This window comes from Populus alba, chromosome 17, assembly GCF_005239225.2.
Source record: "Populus alba chromosome 17, ASM523922v2, whole genome shotgun sequence".
Lineage (NCBI taxonomy): Eukaryota > Viridiplantae > Streptophyta > Magnoliopsida > Malpighiales > Salicaceae > Populus > Populus alba.
In genome coordinates, this window is record NC_133300.1 from 667,236 (window position 1) to 688,150 (window position 20,915).

Below are 20,915 nucleotides of genomic sequence, written 5' to 3' on the forward strand. Positions count from 1 at the left end.
TGTTCGGGGGAAGAAGAAAGTGAACAGTGCCTTTCAAAACGGCACCGTTCGGTCTTTTTTTTTTCTTTGCATGAAACGGCGTCGTTTTGGATAAAACGCGCCGTTCCATTTTAAAATAAAGGCGCCAGAACATTTCTTGAATCAGTCCTTAATCATCTGTGTTCAATTCAATTTCGGCCCTTCCAATTTCGGTCCGTCCCCATAGTTGGCCGCGTTTTCCACTTTGATCCTTGGCCTCTGATTTATGCAATTTAGCCCTCAATTGATCAATAAACTTCTAATTTCTTCAATTAAGCCCCTGGATCAAATTCAAACAGCCCCCTCTATCTTTGCGCCTTCTCCAAATTGGTCCCTGGTTTCGGATTTTTACAATTAAGTCCCTAATTGGCCATTAAACTTCAATATTTATGCAATTAAGCCCCTGATTTGACCCAATAAATTCCTAAAAAATATATTTTGGCCCCAGAACTTAAATTTCTTCTAATTAAAGCCCAAATTGACTTAAAAATCAATTTTTCTTGCCATCAAATCTTCTATAAATTCAATCAAAAATCCAATTAAGTCCATAAACATTCAAATTTGGGCTATTCTCCTCAAAATTCAAATTTTCTTATCCACCAGGGTCCTCATCCTTCAAGAATATATTGTCAAAAATTCAATCCTTGTATTTTTTAAATTCCTTAACAAATTTTCTGACTGTTTTCTGAGTGCTTCTGCCTTCCGTTATTTTTCTAGCCTCTTTTGGCTATTTATTTTATTTATTTTTGTGGGGACCCAAAAATGGGTTACAACAAGGTCAATGAATAATCTTGATATGGTCATGGCGAGCTGCTATATTATTATATACATATATGATTAATTTCTTAGTTTTGCTAACTATTGACTTTGAGTGATCAGAATGTATTAAATATTATTTAAACAAGTACAGTACCTTAATCCTTTCACACCTCAACAAACACCTTCTTCGATAATATTTTTCGATTTTGAATAGTAATATTGTCGTTATTCTCAAATTAAAAACCCAAATTCGATGGCTGAGTTTGACCAATAGACAGACACAGAATGGCCCTTCGGTGTGACAACTTTTGGTGTGTTTTGAGAACAAAAACTTCCATGTCTTGAACCCCTGTCTTCGGCACACACACTAAACACTTGTGTTGCCATGTTTGATTTGTGAAAGCTAGCTATAATAGCTTAATTGCAATTGCCTTGTTTTAGGGATTCCTTGTTTCAAGCAATTTTCTGGAAAAAAAAAAAAAAAAAATTAAACGTGATCATAACTTGGAGGGTAACGTGATTATCTTGTATAAGAACTCATTTTCTTTTCAACTGGGTGCATGATTAAACGTCGGCCCGCGAAGATCAAACATAAAATTGAAATAAATTGGACTAAATCATACTGAAAGTAGCTCCCCTTGAGTTAGTGGAGACAGGCCAAACTTGGTATATTGAAGTCTGTTAAAAGAGACACGATAAATATATTGACAACTGATGGATTTCAAATTATCATCTTGACTTGACTTATGGTCCCAAAACTCTCAAGGGCTTCATTGCCAGTGCAATTCATCCTGATGTTGGAAGGTTGTCCCAAGGACGAGAACAAACCTGGTAATTAATTGATGAATCCATTTAATTATGCTTTTAAATTTCAAGATTAATTCAATTCTCAATTGAATTCTAGGGAAAATAATAATTGTATCTATCATCTATTGAAAAATACATAATTAATCAACCCTTACCTTAAAGTTTTTGCCTTTACAATCATAAAAAAAGAGGAGCCTATTTCTCCTCAAACGACCTTTTTTTCTGTCATAAACTTAATGGTAGTGTTTGATAGATGGGGGACTCAATTAGGAATCGTTTTTGTTTGTGGTTCTAGTGGAGAATTATGTGAAAAATGAGAGATATATATGTCAGTTCCACAAGCCTGCCCATTAAATGGGTTAGTCTTAAAATTCCATTATTATTATTTTAATTTATAGCTTATTCTCTCTTTTATGTGTATGAACATGAAAATTTTGGGAAATTCATTCCACAAGCCTGCCCATTAAATGGGTTAGTCTTTGCGGAAAAAAACTTCATCTGATTTTGGAAGACTCCCTCTTATTAATTAATTTAAATATTTAAGTAGCGTTTCAACCTGCTAGGGCTCGCAGTCGCAGGGGGTAGGTTTAATTTTTCTCACATATTTGAAGACTTCTTCACCTTCCATTTATTTTCAAAGCGTAAAAGACCGAAGCGAAATCAAATGAAGGACGGTTGAAATATTGCATCACCACATGGAATCTAAGCTAGTAGCTTATCAACCTTTGAAATATTGCATCAACTTCTTAGATGAGTGGAAACATTAATTAATTGGCTTGGACAAGTCAAATAAGAGTTCATTTTTTCCTGAAAAAAAATGCTCTAGGATCACCACTAAATATGCTCCTTCACCATTGAAGCCAAATTGATAATCCATGATTAAGGTTCTAGGTTAAGAGCCTTAGTTTAATTCGTAAAAGAAGTGTTGTTTCAAACAATATTAATAAACTCGGTCTGAACTGACAAATTAACTCGATGATCCATTGATTTGAGACAAGGTTGTCAATTCCATTTCGGTAAGTGTTTTATTTTTTTAATTGGAATGAAATGTTTCAGTTTCGGAGTGTTTTGGTGTGCCGTTTCGGAGTTATATTGTTCATATATATATATATATATATATATATATATATATATATATATATATTCAACAAACATAATTCAAATTCAAGATAAATTAATTATAAATTATACAATATAAACACAATGCCAAACAAATATAATTTTAAAATTTAAAATATTTTTAAATAGTCAAGATTATATAGATCTTTAACTTAAAATAATTCAAATTAAACAAAATATCAAAATATTATGAAAGAAAAATGTTTAAACAAAAATATTTTAAATATAAAGTTAGGTTAATGTTATCAAATGGCTAATGGAATCTGAAGCATTATTTGTTTTGCTCAAATTCCTACAAAGTATAAACATGAAAAAAAAAACAATATGAATATAAACCATATATATTAGTGATAAATATAATTTTTAAAAATTAATATTATTGTTAATGAAAATAGTAATAATAAATTTTAACATTATTATTAATAACATTGCTATTAAAAATAGTACTGAAAAAGAGCTTTTTATAATCGGGTGGTTTAATTAATGAAATTGAGTAAAGTTCAATTTGATTCAATGGCTTTTTAAGAGTGGAACGGAACATGTGGAATGAAACCGGAACGTTTCGGGTGGAATTTAGCCGAAAAATCCGGAACGGACCGAGATTTAAAATAAGATGAAATTTGTTCCATTTTATTTCGTTTTTTAAATTGGTATGGAATGTTTCGGTCATTCCAGGCGGAACGGAACGGAATTGACAACCTTGATTTGAGACTTAATATAAGTTAAATTTCAAATTAAATTATATAAGAGTTGATCTAGTCAACCAAGTGAGGCAACTCATTGAAAGCATATTATTTTATTTATTTTTTAAATAAATAAAAAAATATCATTTTGAATTAATCTAGGTTAACTCGCTCTGTTAATTGTGTTTTGAGAAAGCTAGATTTAATAACATTGGATATAAGTAGCATAATGTCATATCCAAACTTACAAGATTGGTTGGTTGTTGAATAATTAAGTGGCTCATGTTGTTCAATGTACATGCTAAAGAAAGCTCATAAATGCATATATATACCTCATTTATATATGTGCGTGTGTACATGGAGCTTCATAGTCACCATTGAAACGATGGAAAGAGGTCACATGCATGCATGGCATTTTAAATTAGATTGTTGAAGAAGAAAGCCCCATGTGATGCACTGTACGATGTAATAATAATTCAATGTCTTCGTCTTATCCCGAGAGTTGTAGTCTGTTTGTTGATGTTGTCTTTGCATTTATTTTCAAGATCAGGAGAGTTGAATTTCCAGTGTGTTATATATATATATATATATATATATATATATAAGATGTGCCGTACAGTTAACATGACCAAGATCATGTGGTAAGTTAATTAGTTTGATACTCCAAAAATACAGGCTGCCTAAAACAGGGAAGCCCTTAAACAAGGCAGCTGCACTTATGACCATACTTGACTTTTCACATCGATATACTTCTTCTAGATAGCAGCTACACAAATGATCTAGCTGGCTACTTTTTCCCCTAGGGGTACGTGGCTAGTTAGTTTCTATATAATATAGTCTCATCTATTGGATAATTTTTTAAGTTGATATCTGATGATGTTTAAAAAAATTAATAAGTTTAGAAGTAATGTTTATATGTTGAATTATCGTTGAATTTTTTTATTTTAGTAATTAAATTTATTTTTTCTAATCAAAATAGTTGTTACATGTAAGAAGTTCTCTTTCATAAATTTATAAAATCTCATATATTTAAGTGAATAATTTTTTAGAGAAAAAATATAATGATATTTTAAAAAGAGATACTCTAAAAATATATATGTAATAGAGAATGGATATTATGAATCTTTTTTAGTCATAAAAATATTAACAATAACTAAAAATAAAACTACAAAAATTAAAAAAACCAAGAATAGATCAAGATATTATTCTTGCAAGACGGAACATTTGTCTAGTTGTATTTGTTGAATTTGTTTATTAAAATTAATATTTTATTCATTCAAATGATATTAAAAATAGACAAGCATATTAAATTAATTAAATAAAATAAAAGTGCAAAAAAATATTATGTAAGGAATATGTACATATCTGAATTTATTTTCAAAAATAAAGTTCTTGTATACAAAAGATAAAAAATATATATATAAATAAATTAGAACAATCTTTTCAAAAATCAAATATGGACATCACGATAAAAAAAAAAAAAAAAACAATCTCTATAAAAAAAGATTAAATAAGCAAAATCAAAATTACAAATGAGGAATATTAATTGAAGCATAAATTTTAAAAATATATTTTTTAATATATATATATATATATAAAGATATAAAGATATCAGTAAAAAAATATCATAAAAAAAATAATTGTTAAGTTGTTATGGCTTAACTCGTCAAACTCGTGACTCAAATTATGAACTCAACTAGATTCAATTGTTTTCCCTTGCAATTTATATTCAACCTAATAAAAAAAAATAAGGTCAAAAAGAGCCTAGACTCATGAGTCTATAGTCCACCGCACTTAGGCCACTGCAATGAAGAGCCTATGAGTGTTGACGAGCCTTCAAGCTCAAGCCTGCGAGCTTTAATCTATTTTTATTTTTTATTAATTTTTTAAAAAAAACTCTTATTTTTTTGAGAAAAAATTTAAGTCGGTGACACATCGCCCGCCAAGATAGACAACATACCATCTAGAAGCTGAAATTGTGCAACTAGTCTTTTAGCAAAAACAGAAAACCTAATTTTCAAGTTATTTCAACCTAAAAACACCTTACATCAAGACCCTTATAACATCCATAAATCATTCAATCAACTCCAAATACCTAAAAAAAATAGTTTTTCTTGGTTCAAATCTGGTTTTTAATACAATATCGAGACTTTTAAAAACCTTCATGAAGCTATTCTCATCTCATGAAACCCTTGACAGAAACCATTTTGGTAGCCGAAAACCCACAATTTTATATACATTTGTTATTTGTTTTCTTTGGATTATAAAGGAGAGACTCGAAGCTGATATCTGTAAGGGAGAGGAGGGGCATGGGTGATAGCTAGACTGCAAACTCATAATTAACTCACAAACATTTCTTTGAAAATTACTGTGGTAACTATAACAAGATTTTTTGTCATTAAACGGAGCAATGGGAGTCTAGGCAAGGATCTTGAAGAGCCTGGTGTGCAAAATGATATGGTTAAAAATGCTACACTCGCAGGTAGCCAAAATGGTTCAAGAACAAAGTCTTGGGGGAGACCTAGTAATGGTTTTGCCAGAGACATTCTTTCCCAACTTGTTGCTATGAACAATGTCCAAAATCCAATTTTCATTGATCAAAATTACTGCCATGAAAATAAAGATTGTCCTGGTCAGGTAACATGAATTCTTAATGATCTGAGACTAACAGTGATTCCATTGGAAGATGTAAAACTCACTTGTAGAAATGGACCAGCTGACTAGCTTTATTGCACCGAATTAATTACTTAAGTGACATTCTTAAAATTTAATGCTCTCTTGATTTCTAAGATTAGCTCCATAGTACAGCAATTTTGAGCAATTATATCTTATAACCCAAAACATTATCCAATTTCCCACATAATTAATTCTTCTCCACTATTCCTACACGTACGTCTCACATGGCTGAATTAACATGAACGAGTGCTCCATACTCAAGAAGAACATGCATGCCTTTTTTGTAAGCCACCCAAGCAAATATTTAAACACCTGGCCAATCAACCAGAAACTCCAATTGCAAAGCAAATTACCCATCTTCTTATATAGTTTATACATGCAAGAAAATGAAAAACTAGACGTTATGATCATATTTTGATGCATATCAAAACATGGGCATAAGTTGTTCTCCTCAAATATCTAGTTAATAAACGACATACCAGAGGCCTAATCTCATTGAATTAATCCTTAAGCATTTACAGATATTAGCTTAAGAAATTATAGAAACAACTCATTGACACCGTACATAACACAAATTACGTTAAGTACATGACAACATGAGTGGAACATGCAATTTCACTTGTTTTGTACGACAACAATATTTAATTCGTATGCTAGCTAGCTAGTCCGAAACCATATATATATAAATGGCTTTAAATATATATTGTGGTCATCTAATTCCAATATCTCCTTTTCATCATTTCTTGAAATTGAAACCGTAACGATGGTGAAGATAATACTACTATATTGTGTTCTTTTCCTCTTATTTGCAGCCTCCTACCAAGCATCAAATGTGGTCTACAATGTCGTCAAACTTGGAGCGAAGCCAGACGGCAAGGTCGATTCTACCGAAGCATTTACGAAGGCATGGACGTTAGCATGTAGCTCAACATGGCCAGCCATGGTATATGTTCCTCAGGGGAGTTTCTTGATCAAACCTGTAGTGTTTGGTGGTCCATGCAAGAATAAAATATTGTTCTCCATTGATGGAACAATTGTGGCACCATCAAATTACTGGGTTTTCGGCAATTCTGGATTTTGGATTTTGTTCTACAAGGTTGTTGTAACCCATTTTTGGATCCCCACAAAAATAATAATAATAACAATAATAAATTAATTAATTAATTAAAAAAAAAAACAAAAAAACAAACAGTGTCGTTTTGACACTGTTCCTCTTCCCGCGTGCTGCTAGAGCCCCACACCAATGATTGCAGGCTGCTCCCAAAAACCTGCCGCACACCCTGCCGAAATCAAGGGAGTGGCGCCTTGCTGTCGCGCCCAATGGCCGACCAGCCGCCGCGTGACCCGCTCCCTGGCTCCACAGTGAAAAGCCACGCTCACTGGCTCTATAAATAGAGGAGGAACGACGAACAAAAGAGGAGGAGAAGAAAAACCGGAGAGAGAGGGAAGAGAAGAGAAGGGAGAGACAAAGAGAGGAGAAACCCGAGAGAGAAGGAAGAGAAGAGGAGGGAGGAGACCGAGAGAAAGAGAGAGAAGAGGAAAGGAAAGGAGAAAGAAGGGAGAACGAAGAAGAAGAAGAAGAAGAAGAAGCAGAGAAGAACGAAAAAAAACAGAGGAGAAAGAGAAGGAAAACGCAGAGCCACCGCCGGCCACCCCACTGTCAGCGCCGCTTCCTGTCCCCACCAGTAGCTCCACCATCGACGACAGCCACCACAGGTCAGCCCTCTACCTCTTATCTCGTTTTACTGTTCATCTTCTTGCATGTGCACGTTCTGCAAATTAATTACCCGGTTACTGTGCATGTGCACAGTAACTGGCTAATTAATTCACTGGTTACTGTGCACACAGTAACCCGTTTACTATGTGCACAGTAACCAACCCATGCATTTGGGCCAGGTTCGGCCCAACCCATGTATTTGGGCCTGACCCGGCCCATTTCAAAAAAAAAATCAAAAAACATTTTTTTAGCATTTTATAATTTTTCCGCGTAATTTTTATGTCATTTTGATTAATATTGGGTGGTATTTTATGTTGTTAAAAATACAAAAATCTGATATTAAAATACCCGGTTTTCGTCAAAAAACTTCCAAAAATACAAAAAAAATTAAAAAAAGAGAAAAAAATGTTTTTGTGCATACGGCCAAGTGTCTCAAAGCTAAAAAATTCATATTGTATTTTTCATACACCAAAAAAAAATATTTTAGCATGCATTTTGGCTTTAATAACCAGTTTATTAAAGTCAAGAGAATATTGACCAATATTTCAAAAACAACAAAAATTTTATTTTCGTTTGTCTCTTAGTATCCGGGGTATGACTTTACACGTAATGCATATTCCGGATATTTAATTCTTTTTTTGGACAATAGAACTTGGGGTATGACATTACACGTAATGCGTATTCCGGATATTTAATTCTTTTTTGTTTGGACAATAGAACCCGGGGTATGACATTACATGTAATGCATATTTTGGACAATAGGAAACCACAACATGACTTAGATTTTATTAGACAAAACAATGCAGCCTACCTTAGGTAGGGCGTAGTTGGGGTGCTAACACCTTCCCTTTACGCAACCAGTCTCCGTACCCGATCTCTAAAGACCAGTTAAGGTTCCTAGTAACCAGAATACTAGGTGGCGACTCCCAGTCCATTTTTAGCTTAGAGACAAAGAACTCCTTGTCTCACCATATTTTCCATGCCAAATAGACAACATACCACACCCTCACGAAGGGTTGGGGTGGACGATCGCCGCGCCGCCGCACACGTGCGACAGAATGGCGACTCCGCTGGGGACTTTGTGGACTAAGCTTTGTTTTTGTCTGATGATTGTGTTTTATTGTTGTGGTTTGCTTGTTTATTTTTAAATATGTATTTTCTATATATTTGTTCATATTTAGTTGCGCGTTTTAATTTCTGTACATATTTATCTCATGCATCACATAGTGTAATTTTTAAAGCACACACAAGCTTCAGGTTAGGAGGGGGACTAGCAGCTTACCTTACGACTTTTAGTCAAGGTTTAAGTTTGTGTAAACCCCAACTCTTCGTTGAGTGCCAAGATTGGTAAAAGTTGGACATGTGCCATCTCACTGCCTACTGGCCCCTATATTGCCTTCAAGAGGGTAATCACTGGGACAACAAGAGACCCTTTTTAGAGACCGAATAGTAAACCTACCTTTTGTCTCACTTAAAAAGATTAGAACCTGCCTGTAGGATGTATGCTCCGTAAATATTTGTTTTGCATCCGAGCAAGCATCTTGAACTCAAGACTTGTGGGTGACACATTGGCCGTCACTCCGAAAATTGTCATTGTAGAGTTTGGGCAAAAATCATGATTCTTGTTCCATCATACAAGAGTTACGACCATATTGTCACCTCTCGAAGGGCGAGTTCATCATATAGATTACATATTCATAAATTTATCATGCATGTACCGGGTTGAAAGGTAGGTCCCCCGCACAAGCTGTGTTGCATGTGATTGAAGAAAGATGATGGAAGTGAAGAAAGGTGTCGGATAGAGGCTCATTATCAGATTAAGGTTGAGAGCCTCAAAGGTGAAATAGCTAGACTCAGATTTGCTTGAATAAGTGTTGAGTATTTAAATGGAAAGAGAATGTCTGCACAGTCTTCTGTGGGAACAATGTTTGTCCACGTCCAAGTGAAGCTGTATCTCTCCTTTTCAGTCATAAACAACAGCAACAATGCCTTCAGTCATCAACTAATGACAACTCTGATTCTTGTCCAGTTGTACTGTTAAGTGTTCATCGCCTCCACATCATCTAATAGAACCAAACGACTACTAGTCTCCTGTTCATGGTGCATTAGTCTACTTTGAAGTTACCCCAATTATGAGCTCAATTCCAATTCAGCAGCACAAGGTGTTAGTCTGAAAAATCATGATCAGATACTGAACTTCTACGTGTGGCACGAGCAAAACATTGTACTAGGCAAAGGAGTCAGGCCTGGTCTGAAAATATGAGTAGTCGTCGAACTTCAACGTGGCAGAGCTCTCTCTACAAAAATCTGTTTATGATGCTGCAAGTTGAGAGTGCAAGAGAGGATCTACTAATTACATATGCTATAAATATTTCTCTCGTCAATTTCAGCACGAAGAAATTGTAGCATGTTGAAGAGCCAGATTTGGTTTGAAAACATAGAGCAGACATCAAACTTCAACGTTGCAGAGATCTCTCGGCAGGAATCTACTTGAGGATTTGTAATTGGGAAATCCAAGAAGGGATGCAGTGGTTTCAGATTGTCCACAATTTTCTCCTACCAGTATTGGCATTAAAACGCAAAAGTGGCTGTTTGCTGCACCGTCAATGAGGAATTAAAGAGAAAATAGAGGAGTTGTGGATTCATCAGTTTCTCTTCCAATTTTGACAATATATGATTCCATACATTTTTGTTTTTGCGCACTGCATGGATTACCTAGATATTGACGGGTTTCCAACAATCCTAAAACCACAACAACATTGGAAGATTGAAATGATGTTGTGAGGATTTGCCGAAGGATTGAACAAGCTATGAAGAGAGGAAAGATTGAAGGATCTGCCATGGATTCCAGAACCATGATGAGAGGTGAATCAAGAGATGACTTTGACAGTGTGAAACCTTAATTATGTGGTCTAGCCAGGTCTCACGGTAGCATTAATTGCTCAAATGTCTTTGCCAAGTTTGACATTCCTCTGCTGCTTAAGTTTGTCGACCTGCATCTGCCAGATTCCAAACTTTTACCTGACTCCGACAAATCCCATGCAACCACCATTTTCTGGGTGGTTTAGTCCAGACAAGAGATGTGATGTCATGGTGGGGTCCTCAACCATTTCAATTCAACAGTTGCAAGAATTTCAAGAAGCAAGTCTCAAAGTTGGTGAGCAAGGGACAAGTGGAGCTTGCAAAGGAGGGTGTCATTGGCTATATTGTCCCCCGAACATCATCAAAATGACAGGTGATCGAAAGTGCTTGGAAAAACACAGATATTGCCAGAAAAGTTGATTCAAGAATGGAGATGAACAGTCAATCATATTGTTATGGAATTCTGCATTTTGTTTTGGGATCACATCTCATCCTTCAACGAAACATGTCTTGCTTTTGTCTCTTTGTTGTTTTGAAATCAACAGATGTTTAGCATTTTATTCTGACAAAATATTTTGATCAAACTCCAACATGCGATAAAGGCTAATCAAACCTGAAGATTAAAAGTGTTTTGATTTCAGAAATGACTCAATTCTTGTTTGAAATGACATGAGGTGACCAAACATATTTTGAGCTCATACACAAAATTGAACCACACATCATATAGCTAAGTTTTAGCAGTATGCATAATGACATGTAGTGGATTCGGTAGTTATGGACTCGTGAATCATGACTCTTACAAGTCCAAATCATTACACTAGATGAGGTCAAAATTTATCGGTTTTAACCGACCTTACTTGAAATGAGAAAAGGCCATCTTTGATATTCCCTTCACTTTCTAAAGATTATATCCCTTTGTAGTCCCATTTTGAGCTGGATAAAATATCTTTTCATGAAAACCCTGACTAGGATCACACCCCACACTGGGGGCAAATGAGAGATATTTTGAAGACATTGATATGATTAATGGATAAAGAGGAAGGCTTAGAACAAAAGTCCAATGATTGAGAGAGAGCTAGAAGAAGACACATAGACTGGGGGCATGTAAGAAAGTTTTGAGGAATGCTATGAAAAAAAAAAAAGAACGAAAAAAGAGTTGAAATTGCCTTCACTTAAAGATAAGTCAAAGATAAAGGAAGGAGAACGCCTATCAAGTCTATGAAAAGCAAAAGAAATTTCAATCAAGGAAAGACACAACAAAAGCCAATACCAGAAAAAAGACTAAGTTGTAAACGTGACTTTTGGTGTCCATTATAAAGCCTATGATGTTATCAGATGATTAAGGTTGGTTATTCATCAAGGAAAGGTGGATTTGCATTATGACTTATGTTAAGAAAAATCTGAACTTTGAGGTTAACAAGGTTATATGTCGTTTCCTCTACAAAGACAATAATAGAAAAGAGTTGATGAACAGTTGATGTTGATCCTAGGTCTTTGAAACCCTCAAACACCTTTTGAGCCTTTGAGATTCCTTTCTTTCATAGCCATGAGCCATAACCTGCATTACGTGCTTTTAAAAGCCCTTTTTAATCAAGCAAGCAATTTGAACCGATAAATGGCGCTCTCAAAACTTGAAGAGCTTTTCCATAAGGGTCGTGACTTCATGAATTAAGCTATTGGTTATTATGCATGCTGATAAAACAAGTGCTAAGAAAAGAAATAATCTTTCTTGATAAAGCCTAAGTGTTGACTTGGGTGCCTTGCTTTTGAAGTTCATAAAAATGTCACCTTATCACAGACCATCAAAAGATATACCCAAAATCCGAGTCTAAAATGGATACAAAGAACCATGGAAAAAGCCATTTCAATCCTACATTGGGTCAATTTCTGTTTTTAAAATGCATGCCAATCAAAGGACTGTGTATTTCGAATAACGTGTGTTGGGTCTTTGATCAAAAAGCTTGATTTTCAAAAGATTTTCAAAAAGGACATCTCTGATTTCATTTCAACAAACTAGACTTTGAATAGACATGATCTTTGAAATATGAGAGTTGATTCCAAAACAAGAAAGATTATCAAACACAGAAGAACAATGATTGAGTATGCAAAATTGTTAATAGAAATGACATTGAAGTCCTCGACACTCCTTGAAAAGTTGAGCAGCTGGGGGCAATACAGTGGACCTTAAGAAGGAAAACAAACAGTATCCAGATCAGCTGGGGGCAAAGAAAGAATCACATGATGAGTCATCAAAGTCCATCAAAGTCATCCCTGGCATTCACAAAAGCCATTTGGTTGTAAACAGAAGAATGAGCATGTTCAGATCAACTAGGGGCAATGTTGTTCAAAGACAATCCATGATTTAGTAAACTTCAACAGCAATTGATGAGCAACACTGCACTTGAAGGATATTTTCATATCTTCATCTTGGGTCACCCTCTGAAACATGGCTATGACTCCTGACAGATGTTATCGAGTGAGTGCATTTGAATGAACATCGAACATATGCACCACCAGGACTGATTGTGGAACATTGCTGCACTTGAAGGACAATCTCATATTGTCATCCTTTGAAACATGGTTATCGACAGACGTTACCACGTAACTGCATTGAATGAATGTCAGAAAGGCACCCACCCCAAAGACTGGCTGTGCGGGGCAATTTGTTTTGAAGCCAGATAAGCACTTCACCACATGAGTATGGGTGATAAAAGCAGCATCATTGATGAGGCTAAGACATTTCTTTTCACAATCTGATTAGAAGAGTTGAAAGGAATCTATGAGAAGAGCACTGAGCATACAACCATGAGCCTTTGTACTGCAAGCTATGAGATGCATGACTGGATGACTGAATGAGTTCCAAGAAGGCTGATGATAAGATGTACTTGAAGAGTACTGTTTCAACTAGAGGCAAGTTCATGACGGATTAACAATCTTGATGGGTATTGGCATGATGCACACAATCAATCAGAGGATAATTCTCAGAAGAAGCCAGGAGAGAAAATCCTTCATGATGAATCAAGCAGTACCACACTTGGGGGCAAGGTCAAGCTTGATGAACGATGCAAGCAGTAATTGTCGAAGACAGCCCGGGATGGGCACTGCATTTACAGCTGAGTGGATGGCTAGCACATGAATGAGCCAATACATCGGAAGAACAAGGAAAGCATTGGAATGCAAACAAAGGCACCCTATGAAGATGGAGCATCAAAGAGGGGGGGACCTATATTTCAAATCAGGTAAGGATACATGCATGTCATCTAACCAAACATTTGCATATATTTTTGAATCGTTACAGGAAAATCCTTAATGAGGTCCAGCAAGATGGTGAAAAAAAGAAAGAAGCATTGTGGTGATGATAATAAAGAATCAGTTTTGATCATGGAATAAAAGGGAAGATGGGATGAACCCTACCATTAGGGAAATCCTAAAGAAATGAAAAGATCACCCTGGCAGTCAGAGAACACTGAGTTTTCAAACCCTATGATTGGGAATTATCAGGAAGCACCAAGTTTTGCAGCCCTTCTTCTGTCATCCCCTCAGGACTTCGCCAGGTAAGTCCTATTTTTCACACTTGTCATATCACATCTTCCATTTGGGTTGGTCACCCATGACAATGAGACCACGCTTTTTCATATTCTTTCCACACGGGTAGGTCACCCATGACAATGAGACTGCCTTTCATCATATTTTTTCCATCTGGGTAGGTCACCCATTACAATGAGACCACACTTCATATTTTTTCCATTTTTGGGTAGGTCACCCATTACAATGAGACCGCACTTCACATTCTTTCTATTTGGGTAGGTCGCCCATCACAACGAGACCACTTCATCATATTTTTTCCATCTGGGTAGGTCACCCATTACAATGAGACCACACTTCATATTTTTCCTCCTGGGTAGGTCACCCATAAGAATGAGACCACTCTTCCTCCTTTCCACTTGGGTAGGTCACCCATTATAATGAGACCACTTTTTACACATTCTTTTGTTCCAGTTGAATGAGGTCGCCAGATGGGATCTCATATAGCTTTGGTTAAAGGGAATCACCAGATGGGATTTCAGGTTGATCGAGCTACACACGGATTTTGGTTCTGGTTGAAGGGGATCGGCGAAGTGATCTCAGTTCAGCCCAACCACACACACCTTGGTTATGGTTAAAGGGGATCGTCGAAGGGATCTCAGTTTAACCTAATTGGAAAGGATTTTGGTTCTGGTTGAAGGAGATCGAAGAAGGGATCTCAGTTCAGCTCAACCACACATTCCTTGGTTATGGTTAAAGGGGATCGACGAAGGAATCTCAGTTTAACCTAATTGGAAAGGATTTTGGTTCTGGTTAGAGGGGATTGCCGAAAGGAATCTCAGTCTAACCCAACCCTACACATTCCTTGGTTATGGTTAAAGGGGATCGACGAAGGGATCTCAGTCTAACCTAATTGGAAAGGATTTTGGTTCTGGTTAGAGGGGATTGCTGAAAGGAATCTCAGTCTAACCCAACCCTACACATTCCTTGGTTATGGTTAAAGGGGATCGACGAAGGGATCTCAGTTTAACCTAATTGGAAAGGATTTTGGTTCTGGTTGAAGGGGATCGGCGAAGGGATCTCAGTTCAGCCCAACCACACACATCTTGGTTATGGTTAAAGGGGATCGACGAAGGGATCTCAGTTTAACCTAATTGGAAAGGATTTTGGTTCTGGTTGAAGGGGATCGGCGAAGGGATCTCAGTTCAGCCCAACCACACACACCTTGGTTATGGTTAAAGGGGATCGATGAAGGGATCTTAGTTTAACCTAATTGAAAAGGATTTTGGTTCTGGTTGAAGGGGATCGACGAAGGGATCTCAGTTTAACCTAATTGGAAAGGATTTTGGTTCTGGTTGAAGGGGATCGGCGAAGGGATCTCAGTTCAGCCCAACCACACACACCTTGGTTATGGTTAAAGGGGATCGATGAAGGGATCTTAGTTTAACCTAATTGAAAAGGATTTTGGTTCTGGTTGAAGGGGATCGACGAAGGGATCTCAGTTCAGCCCAACCACACACACCTTGGTTATGGTTAAAGGGGATCGACGAAGGGATCTCAGTTTAACCTAATTGGAAAGGATTTTGGTTCTGGTTGAAAGGGATCGGCAAAGGGATCTCAGTTCAGCCCAACCACACACACCTTGGTTATGGTTAAAGGGGATCGACGAAGGGATCTCAGTTTAACCTAATTGAAAAGGATTTTGGTTATGGTTGAAGGGGATCGGCGAAGGGATTTCAGTTCAGCCCAACCACACACACCTTGGTTATGGTTAAAGGGGATCGACGAAGGGATCTCAGTTTAACCTAATTGGAAAGGATTTTGGTTATGGTTGAAGGGGATCGGCGAAGGGATTTCAGTTCAGCCCAACCACACACACCTTGGTTATGGTTAAAGGGGATCGACGAAGGGATCTCAGTTTAACCTAATTAAAAAGGATTTTGGTTCTGGTTGAAGGGGATCGACGAAGGGATTTCAGTTCAGCCCAACCACACACACCTTGGTTATGGTTAAAGGGGATCGACGAAGGGATCTCAGTTTAACCTAATTGGAAAGGATTTTGGTTATGGTTGAAGAGGATCGGCGAAGGGATGTCAGTTCAGCCCAACCACACACACCTTGGTTATGATTAAAGGGGGATCGACGAAGGGATCTCAGTTTAACCTAATTGAAAAGGATTTTGGTTCTGGTTGAAGGGGATCGACGAAGGGATCTCAGTTCAGCCCAACCACACAGACCTTGGTTATGGTTAAAAGGGATCGGCAAAAGGATCTCAGTTTAACCTAATTGGAAAGGATTTTGGTTCTGGTTAGAGGGGATCGACGAAGGGATCTCAGTTCAGTCTAACCACACATTCCTTGGTTATGGTTAAAGGGGATCGACGAAGGGATCTCAGTTTAACCTAATTGGAAAGGATTTTGGTTCTGGTTGAAGGGGATCGGCGAAGGGATCTCAGTTCAGTCTAACTACACAAGACCTTGGTTATGGTTAAAGGGGATCGGCGAAGGGATCTCAGTTTAACCTAATTGGAAAGGATTTTGGTTTTGGTTAAAGGGAATCACTAGATGGGATTTCAGGTTGACCGAGCTACACACCGATTTTTGTTCTTGTTAGATTGCCAGATGGGATCTCAGGTAAACCCAATCAAAAGGGAAGGTCGCCCGTGAAAATAAACCAGAGTGAGTATGTGTGGGCAGGTCGCCCCTGAAAACAGACCAGTGTGAGAGTGTGGGTCGGTCGCCCCTGAAAATAGACCAGAGTGAGTATGTGTGGGCAGGTCGCCCGTGAAAACAGACCAGTGTGAGTGTGTGGGCCGGTTGCCCCTGAAAATAGACCACTTTTTGTGGGCAAGTCGCCCCTGAAAATAGACCACTTTGAGTATGTGTGGGCAGGTCGCCCGGGAAAACAGACCAGTGTGAGTGTGTGGGCCGGTCGCCCCTGAAAATAGACCACTTTGAGTATGTGTGGGTCGGTCGCCCTTGAAAATAGACCAGAGTGAGTATTGTGTGGGCCGATCACCCCTGAAAATAAACCACTTTTCTTCAAAAGGGGCATGTCGCCCAAGATAATAAGATCATTTTTCTTTTTCTTTTCTTTACAAAGCTTACTATGCAAAACATTGAGGAGTTTTGCTTCGTAAGCATTGTAAAGAGGGGGCATCTGTTGTAACCCATTTTTGGGTCCCCACAAAAATAATAATAATAACAATAATAAATTAATTAATTAATTAAAAAAAAACAAAAAAACAAACAGTGTCGTTTTGACACTGTTCCTCTTCCCGCGTGCTGCTAGAGCCCCACACCAATGATTGCAGGCTGCTCCCAAAAACCTGCCGCACACCCTGCCGAAATCAAGGGAGTGGCGCCTTGCTGTCGCGCCCAATGGCCGACCAGCCGCCGCGTGACCCGCTCCCTGGCTCCACAGTGAAAAGCCACGCTCACTGGCTCTATAAATAGAGGAGGAACGACGAACAAAAGAGGAGGAGAAGAAAAACCGGAGAGAGAGGGAAGAGAAGAGAAGGGAGAGACAAAGAGAGGAGAAACCCGAGAGAGAAGGAAGAGAAGAGGAGGGAGGAGACCGAGAGAAAGAGAGAGAAGAGGAAAGGAAAGGAGAAAGAAGGGAGAACGAAGAAGAAGAAGAAGAAGAAGAAGCAGAGAAAGAACGAAAAAAAAACAGAGGAGAAAGAGAAGGAAAACGCAGAGCCACCGCCGGCCACCCCACTGTCAGCGCCGCTTCCTGTCCCCACCAGTAGCTCCACCATCGACGACAGCCACCACAGGTCAGCCCTCTACCTCTTATCTCGTTTTACTGTTCATCTTCTTGCATGTGCACGTTCTGCAAATTAATTACCCGGTTACTGTGCATGTGCACAGTAACTGGCTAATTAATTCACTGGTTACTGTGCACACAGTAACCCGTTTACTATGTGCACAGTAACCAACCCATGCATTTGGGCCAGGTTCGGCCCAACCCATGTATTTGGGCCTGACCCGGCCCATTTCAAAAAAAAAATCAAAAAACATTTTTTTAGCATTTTATAATTTTTCCGCGTAATTTTTATGTCATTTTGATTAATATTGGGTGGTATTTTATGTTGTTAAAAATACAAAAATCTGATATTAAAATACCCGGTTTTCGTCAAAAAACTTCCAAAAATACAAAAAAAATTAAAAAAAGAGAAAAAAAATGTTTTTGTGCATACGGCCAAGTGTCTCAAAGCTAAAAAATTCATATTGTATTTTTCATACACCAAAAAAAAAATATTTTAGCATGCATTTTGGCTTTAATAACCAGTTTATTAAAGTCAAGAGAATATTGACCAATATTTCAAAAACAACAAAAATTTTATTTTCGTTTGTCTCTTAGTATCCGGGGTATGACTTTACACGTAATGCATATTCCGGATATTTAATTCTTTTTTTGGACAATAGAACTTGGGGTATGACATTACACGTAATGCGTATTCCGGATATTTAATTCTTTTTTGTTTGGACAATAGAACCCGGGGTATGACATTACATGTAATGCATATTTTGGACAATAGGAAACCACAACATGACTTAGATTTTATTAGACAAAACAATGCAGCCTACCTTAGGTAGGGCGTAGTTGGGGTGCTAACACCTTCCCTTTACGCAACCAGTCTCCGTACCCGATCTCTAAAGACCAGTTAAGGTTCCTAGTAACCAGAATACTAGGTGGCGACTCCCAGTCCATTTTTAGCTTAGAGACAAAGAACTCCTTGTCTCACCATATTTTCCATGCCAAATAGACAACATACCACACCCTCACGAAGGGTTGGGGTGGACGATCGCCGCGCCGCCGCACACGTGCGACAAAGGTCACCGGGGTTACTGTTTATGGTGGCACTATTGATGCAAAAGGAGGTAGCTTTTGGGCTTGCCGGAATGCTGGAAACAATTGTCCACCAGGATCTAGGGTATGCTACTTATTAGTATTCTAATTGCATATCATTGAGGTATGGATAACAAAAGGTCTTTAATTTCTTGATTAATCAATGTTGCAGTCCCTGTCATTTGTGACCTCTAGCAACATCATGGTTAGCGGATTAACATCAATCAACAGTCAAATGTTTCACATTTCTATAGACCATTGCCATAACATTACACTTCAAAACATGAAGATTAGTGCCCCTAGTTGGAGTCCCAACACCGACGGCATACACATGCAATCTTCAACTGGAATTTCCATCACCAACAGTGTGATACAGACAGGAGATGATTGCATATCCATAGGTCCTGGCTCCAAGAATTTGAGGATCCATCGCATTGCTTGTGGTCCTGGACATGGAATAAGGTCTATTGATTTTCACTTCAATTTTTTTCTATTTTTCCTGATTGATTAATTCATAATGAGACAAAGCTTCTTCCAAAAGAAAAAAACAATTTTCATTCTAACGTCTTTATAAAACATTCTTTATGCTCTTGCAGCATTGGTAGTCTAGCCCTACATCAAAATGAAGGTGGTGTGGAGGATGTGAAGGTAACGAGTGTTGTTTTCATGGGAACTCAAAACGGAGTTAGGATAAAATCATGGGGAAGACCAAGCACAGGGTATGCTCGAAACGTTGTTTTTGAAAACATTATCATGAAATATGTCTATAACCCAATCATCATTGATCAAAACTACTGCCCTAGTGCCAGAGGTTGTCCTAAGCATAGCTCTGGAGTGAAGATTAGTGGAGTGACATATAAGAACATAAAGGGAACATCTGCCACACAATTAGCAATGAATTTTGTTTGCAGCTCAAGTAATCCATGTAAAGGACTCAAATTGGAAGACATAAAGCTAACGTATTACAAAAAATCAGCCGCTGCCACATCGTTTTGTAAGAACGCAAATGGGAGCAATAAGGGACTAGTGATTCCCCCGAGTTGTTTGTGAAGACCAAAGTAAATTATTTTCTTCATATTCAAATTCATTTATATTCATTAATAAACTCAAAGAATGTGATTGGATATAATGTATGTGTTATGTATAAAGTACAAGAAGAAGAATATTTTTTTTATATAATAATCATGAAGAATAATATTTCTATCAATTATTGGCTTCTTTTTCTTTTTCTTTCCTTTCTTTTATTTTCTTTCCAATTCCTTTGTTTTTACAAGTCTATATAAATAAGGTTGCAATTAGTTAGTATACTAGGAAGAACATTTTGGGAATTTATTCTCCAACATAAACATTAATATTGTTGGAAAAGCATTTTGGGAATTTTGTTTTAAAAATGGTTAATAGACACATCAATTTGAGATCAAATTAAAGTAGAGTTCACATACTTTTGAGGTAAAACTTTGTTGGAATTTATTCTCCAACATAAACATTAATATTTCCGCACGTGTACAGCGTCGTGATGATCGTTCACTTTCATATATTGTACCTATCTAGCAAATATGTGAAGATAAAAAATTCTTTTCTTTTATCAGTGAAAAAAAAAAATGGAAGTCACCACCTTGTTTTTTTATTACTAGAAACCCTAATTTGTCTCAGAGAATGGGCACGGGAACTAGTATAAAAATACAAACCAATTTACATAAAATTGATAGAAAAGTACATGGGATAATCACAAATTTTTTTGAAAAGATTTTTTGAACTTTTTTGAAATTTTTTTAGGCTGGGCCAGACCCGGTCCAATGCATTTTAGGTCTAGGCCTATCCAGCTCAGTGAATAGTGGAGAAGCTCTCCACTGTTCATGCAAAATAGTGGAGCAGCCAGGGAATGAAGAAGAAGA

At 37.2% G+C, this 20,915-nt stretch overlaps 1 protein-coding gene across 1 annotated transcript; it reads left to right on the top strand.

The window, feature by feature from the left end:
- The first annotated feature begins 6,825 nt into the window (after window positions 1–6,825).
- LOC118029642 (polygalacturonase) lies at window positions 6,826–20,070 on the top strand. The gene is made up of 4 exons (XM_035033537.1): window positions 6,826–7,158; window positions 19,007–19,105; window positions 19,193–19,482; window positions 19,617–20,070. The coding sequence occupies exons 1-4, from the start codon at window positions 6,826–6,828 to the stop codon at window positions 20,068–20,070; spliced, it is 1,176 nt and encodes a 391-aa protein (XP_034889428.1).
- The last annotated feature ends 845 nt before the right edge of the window (window positions 20,071–20,915 follow it).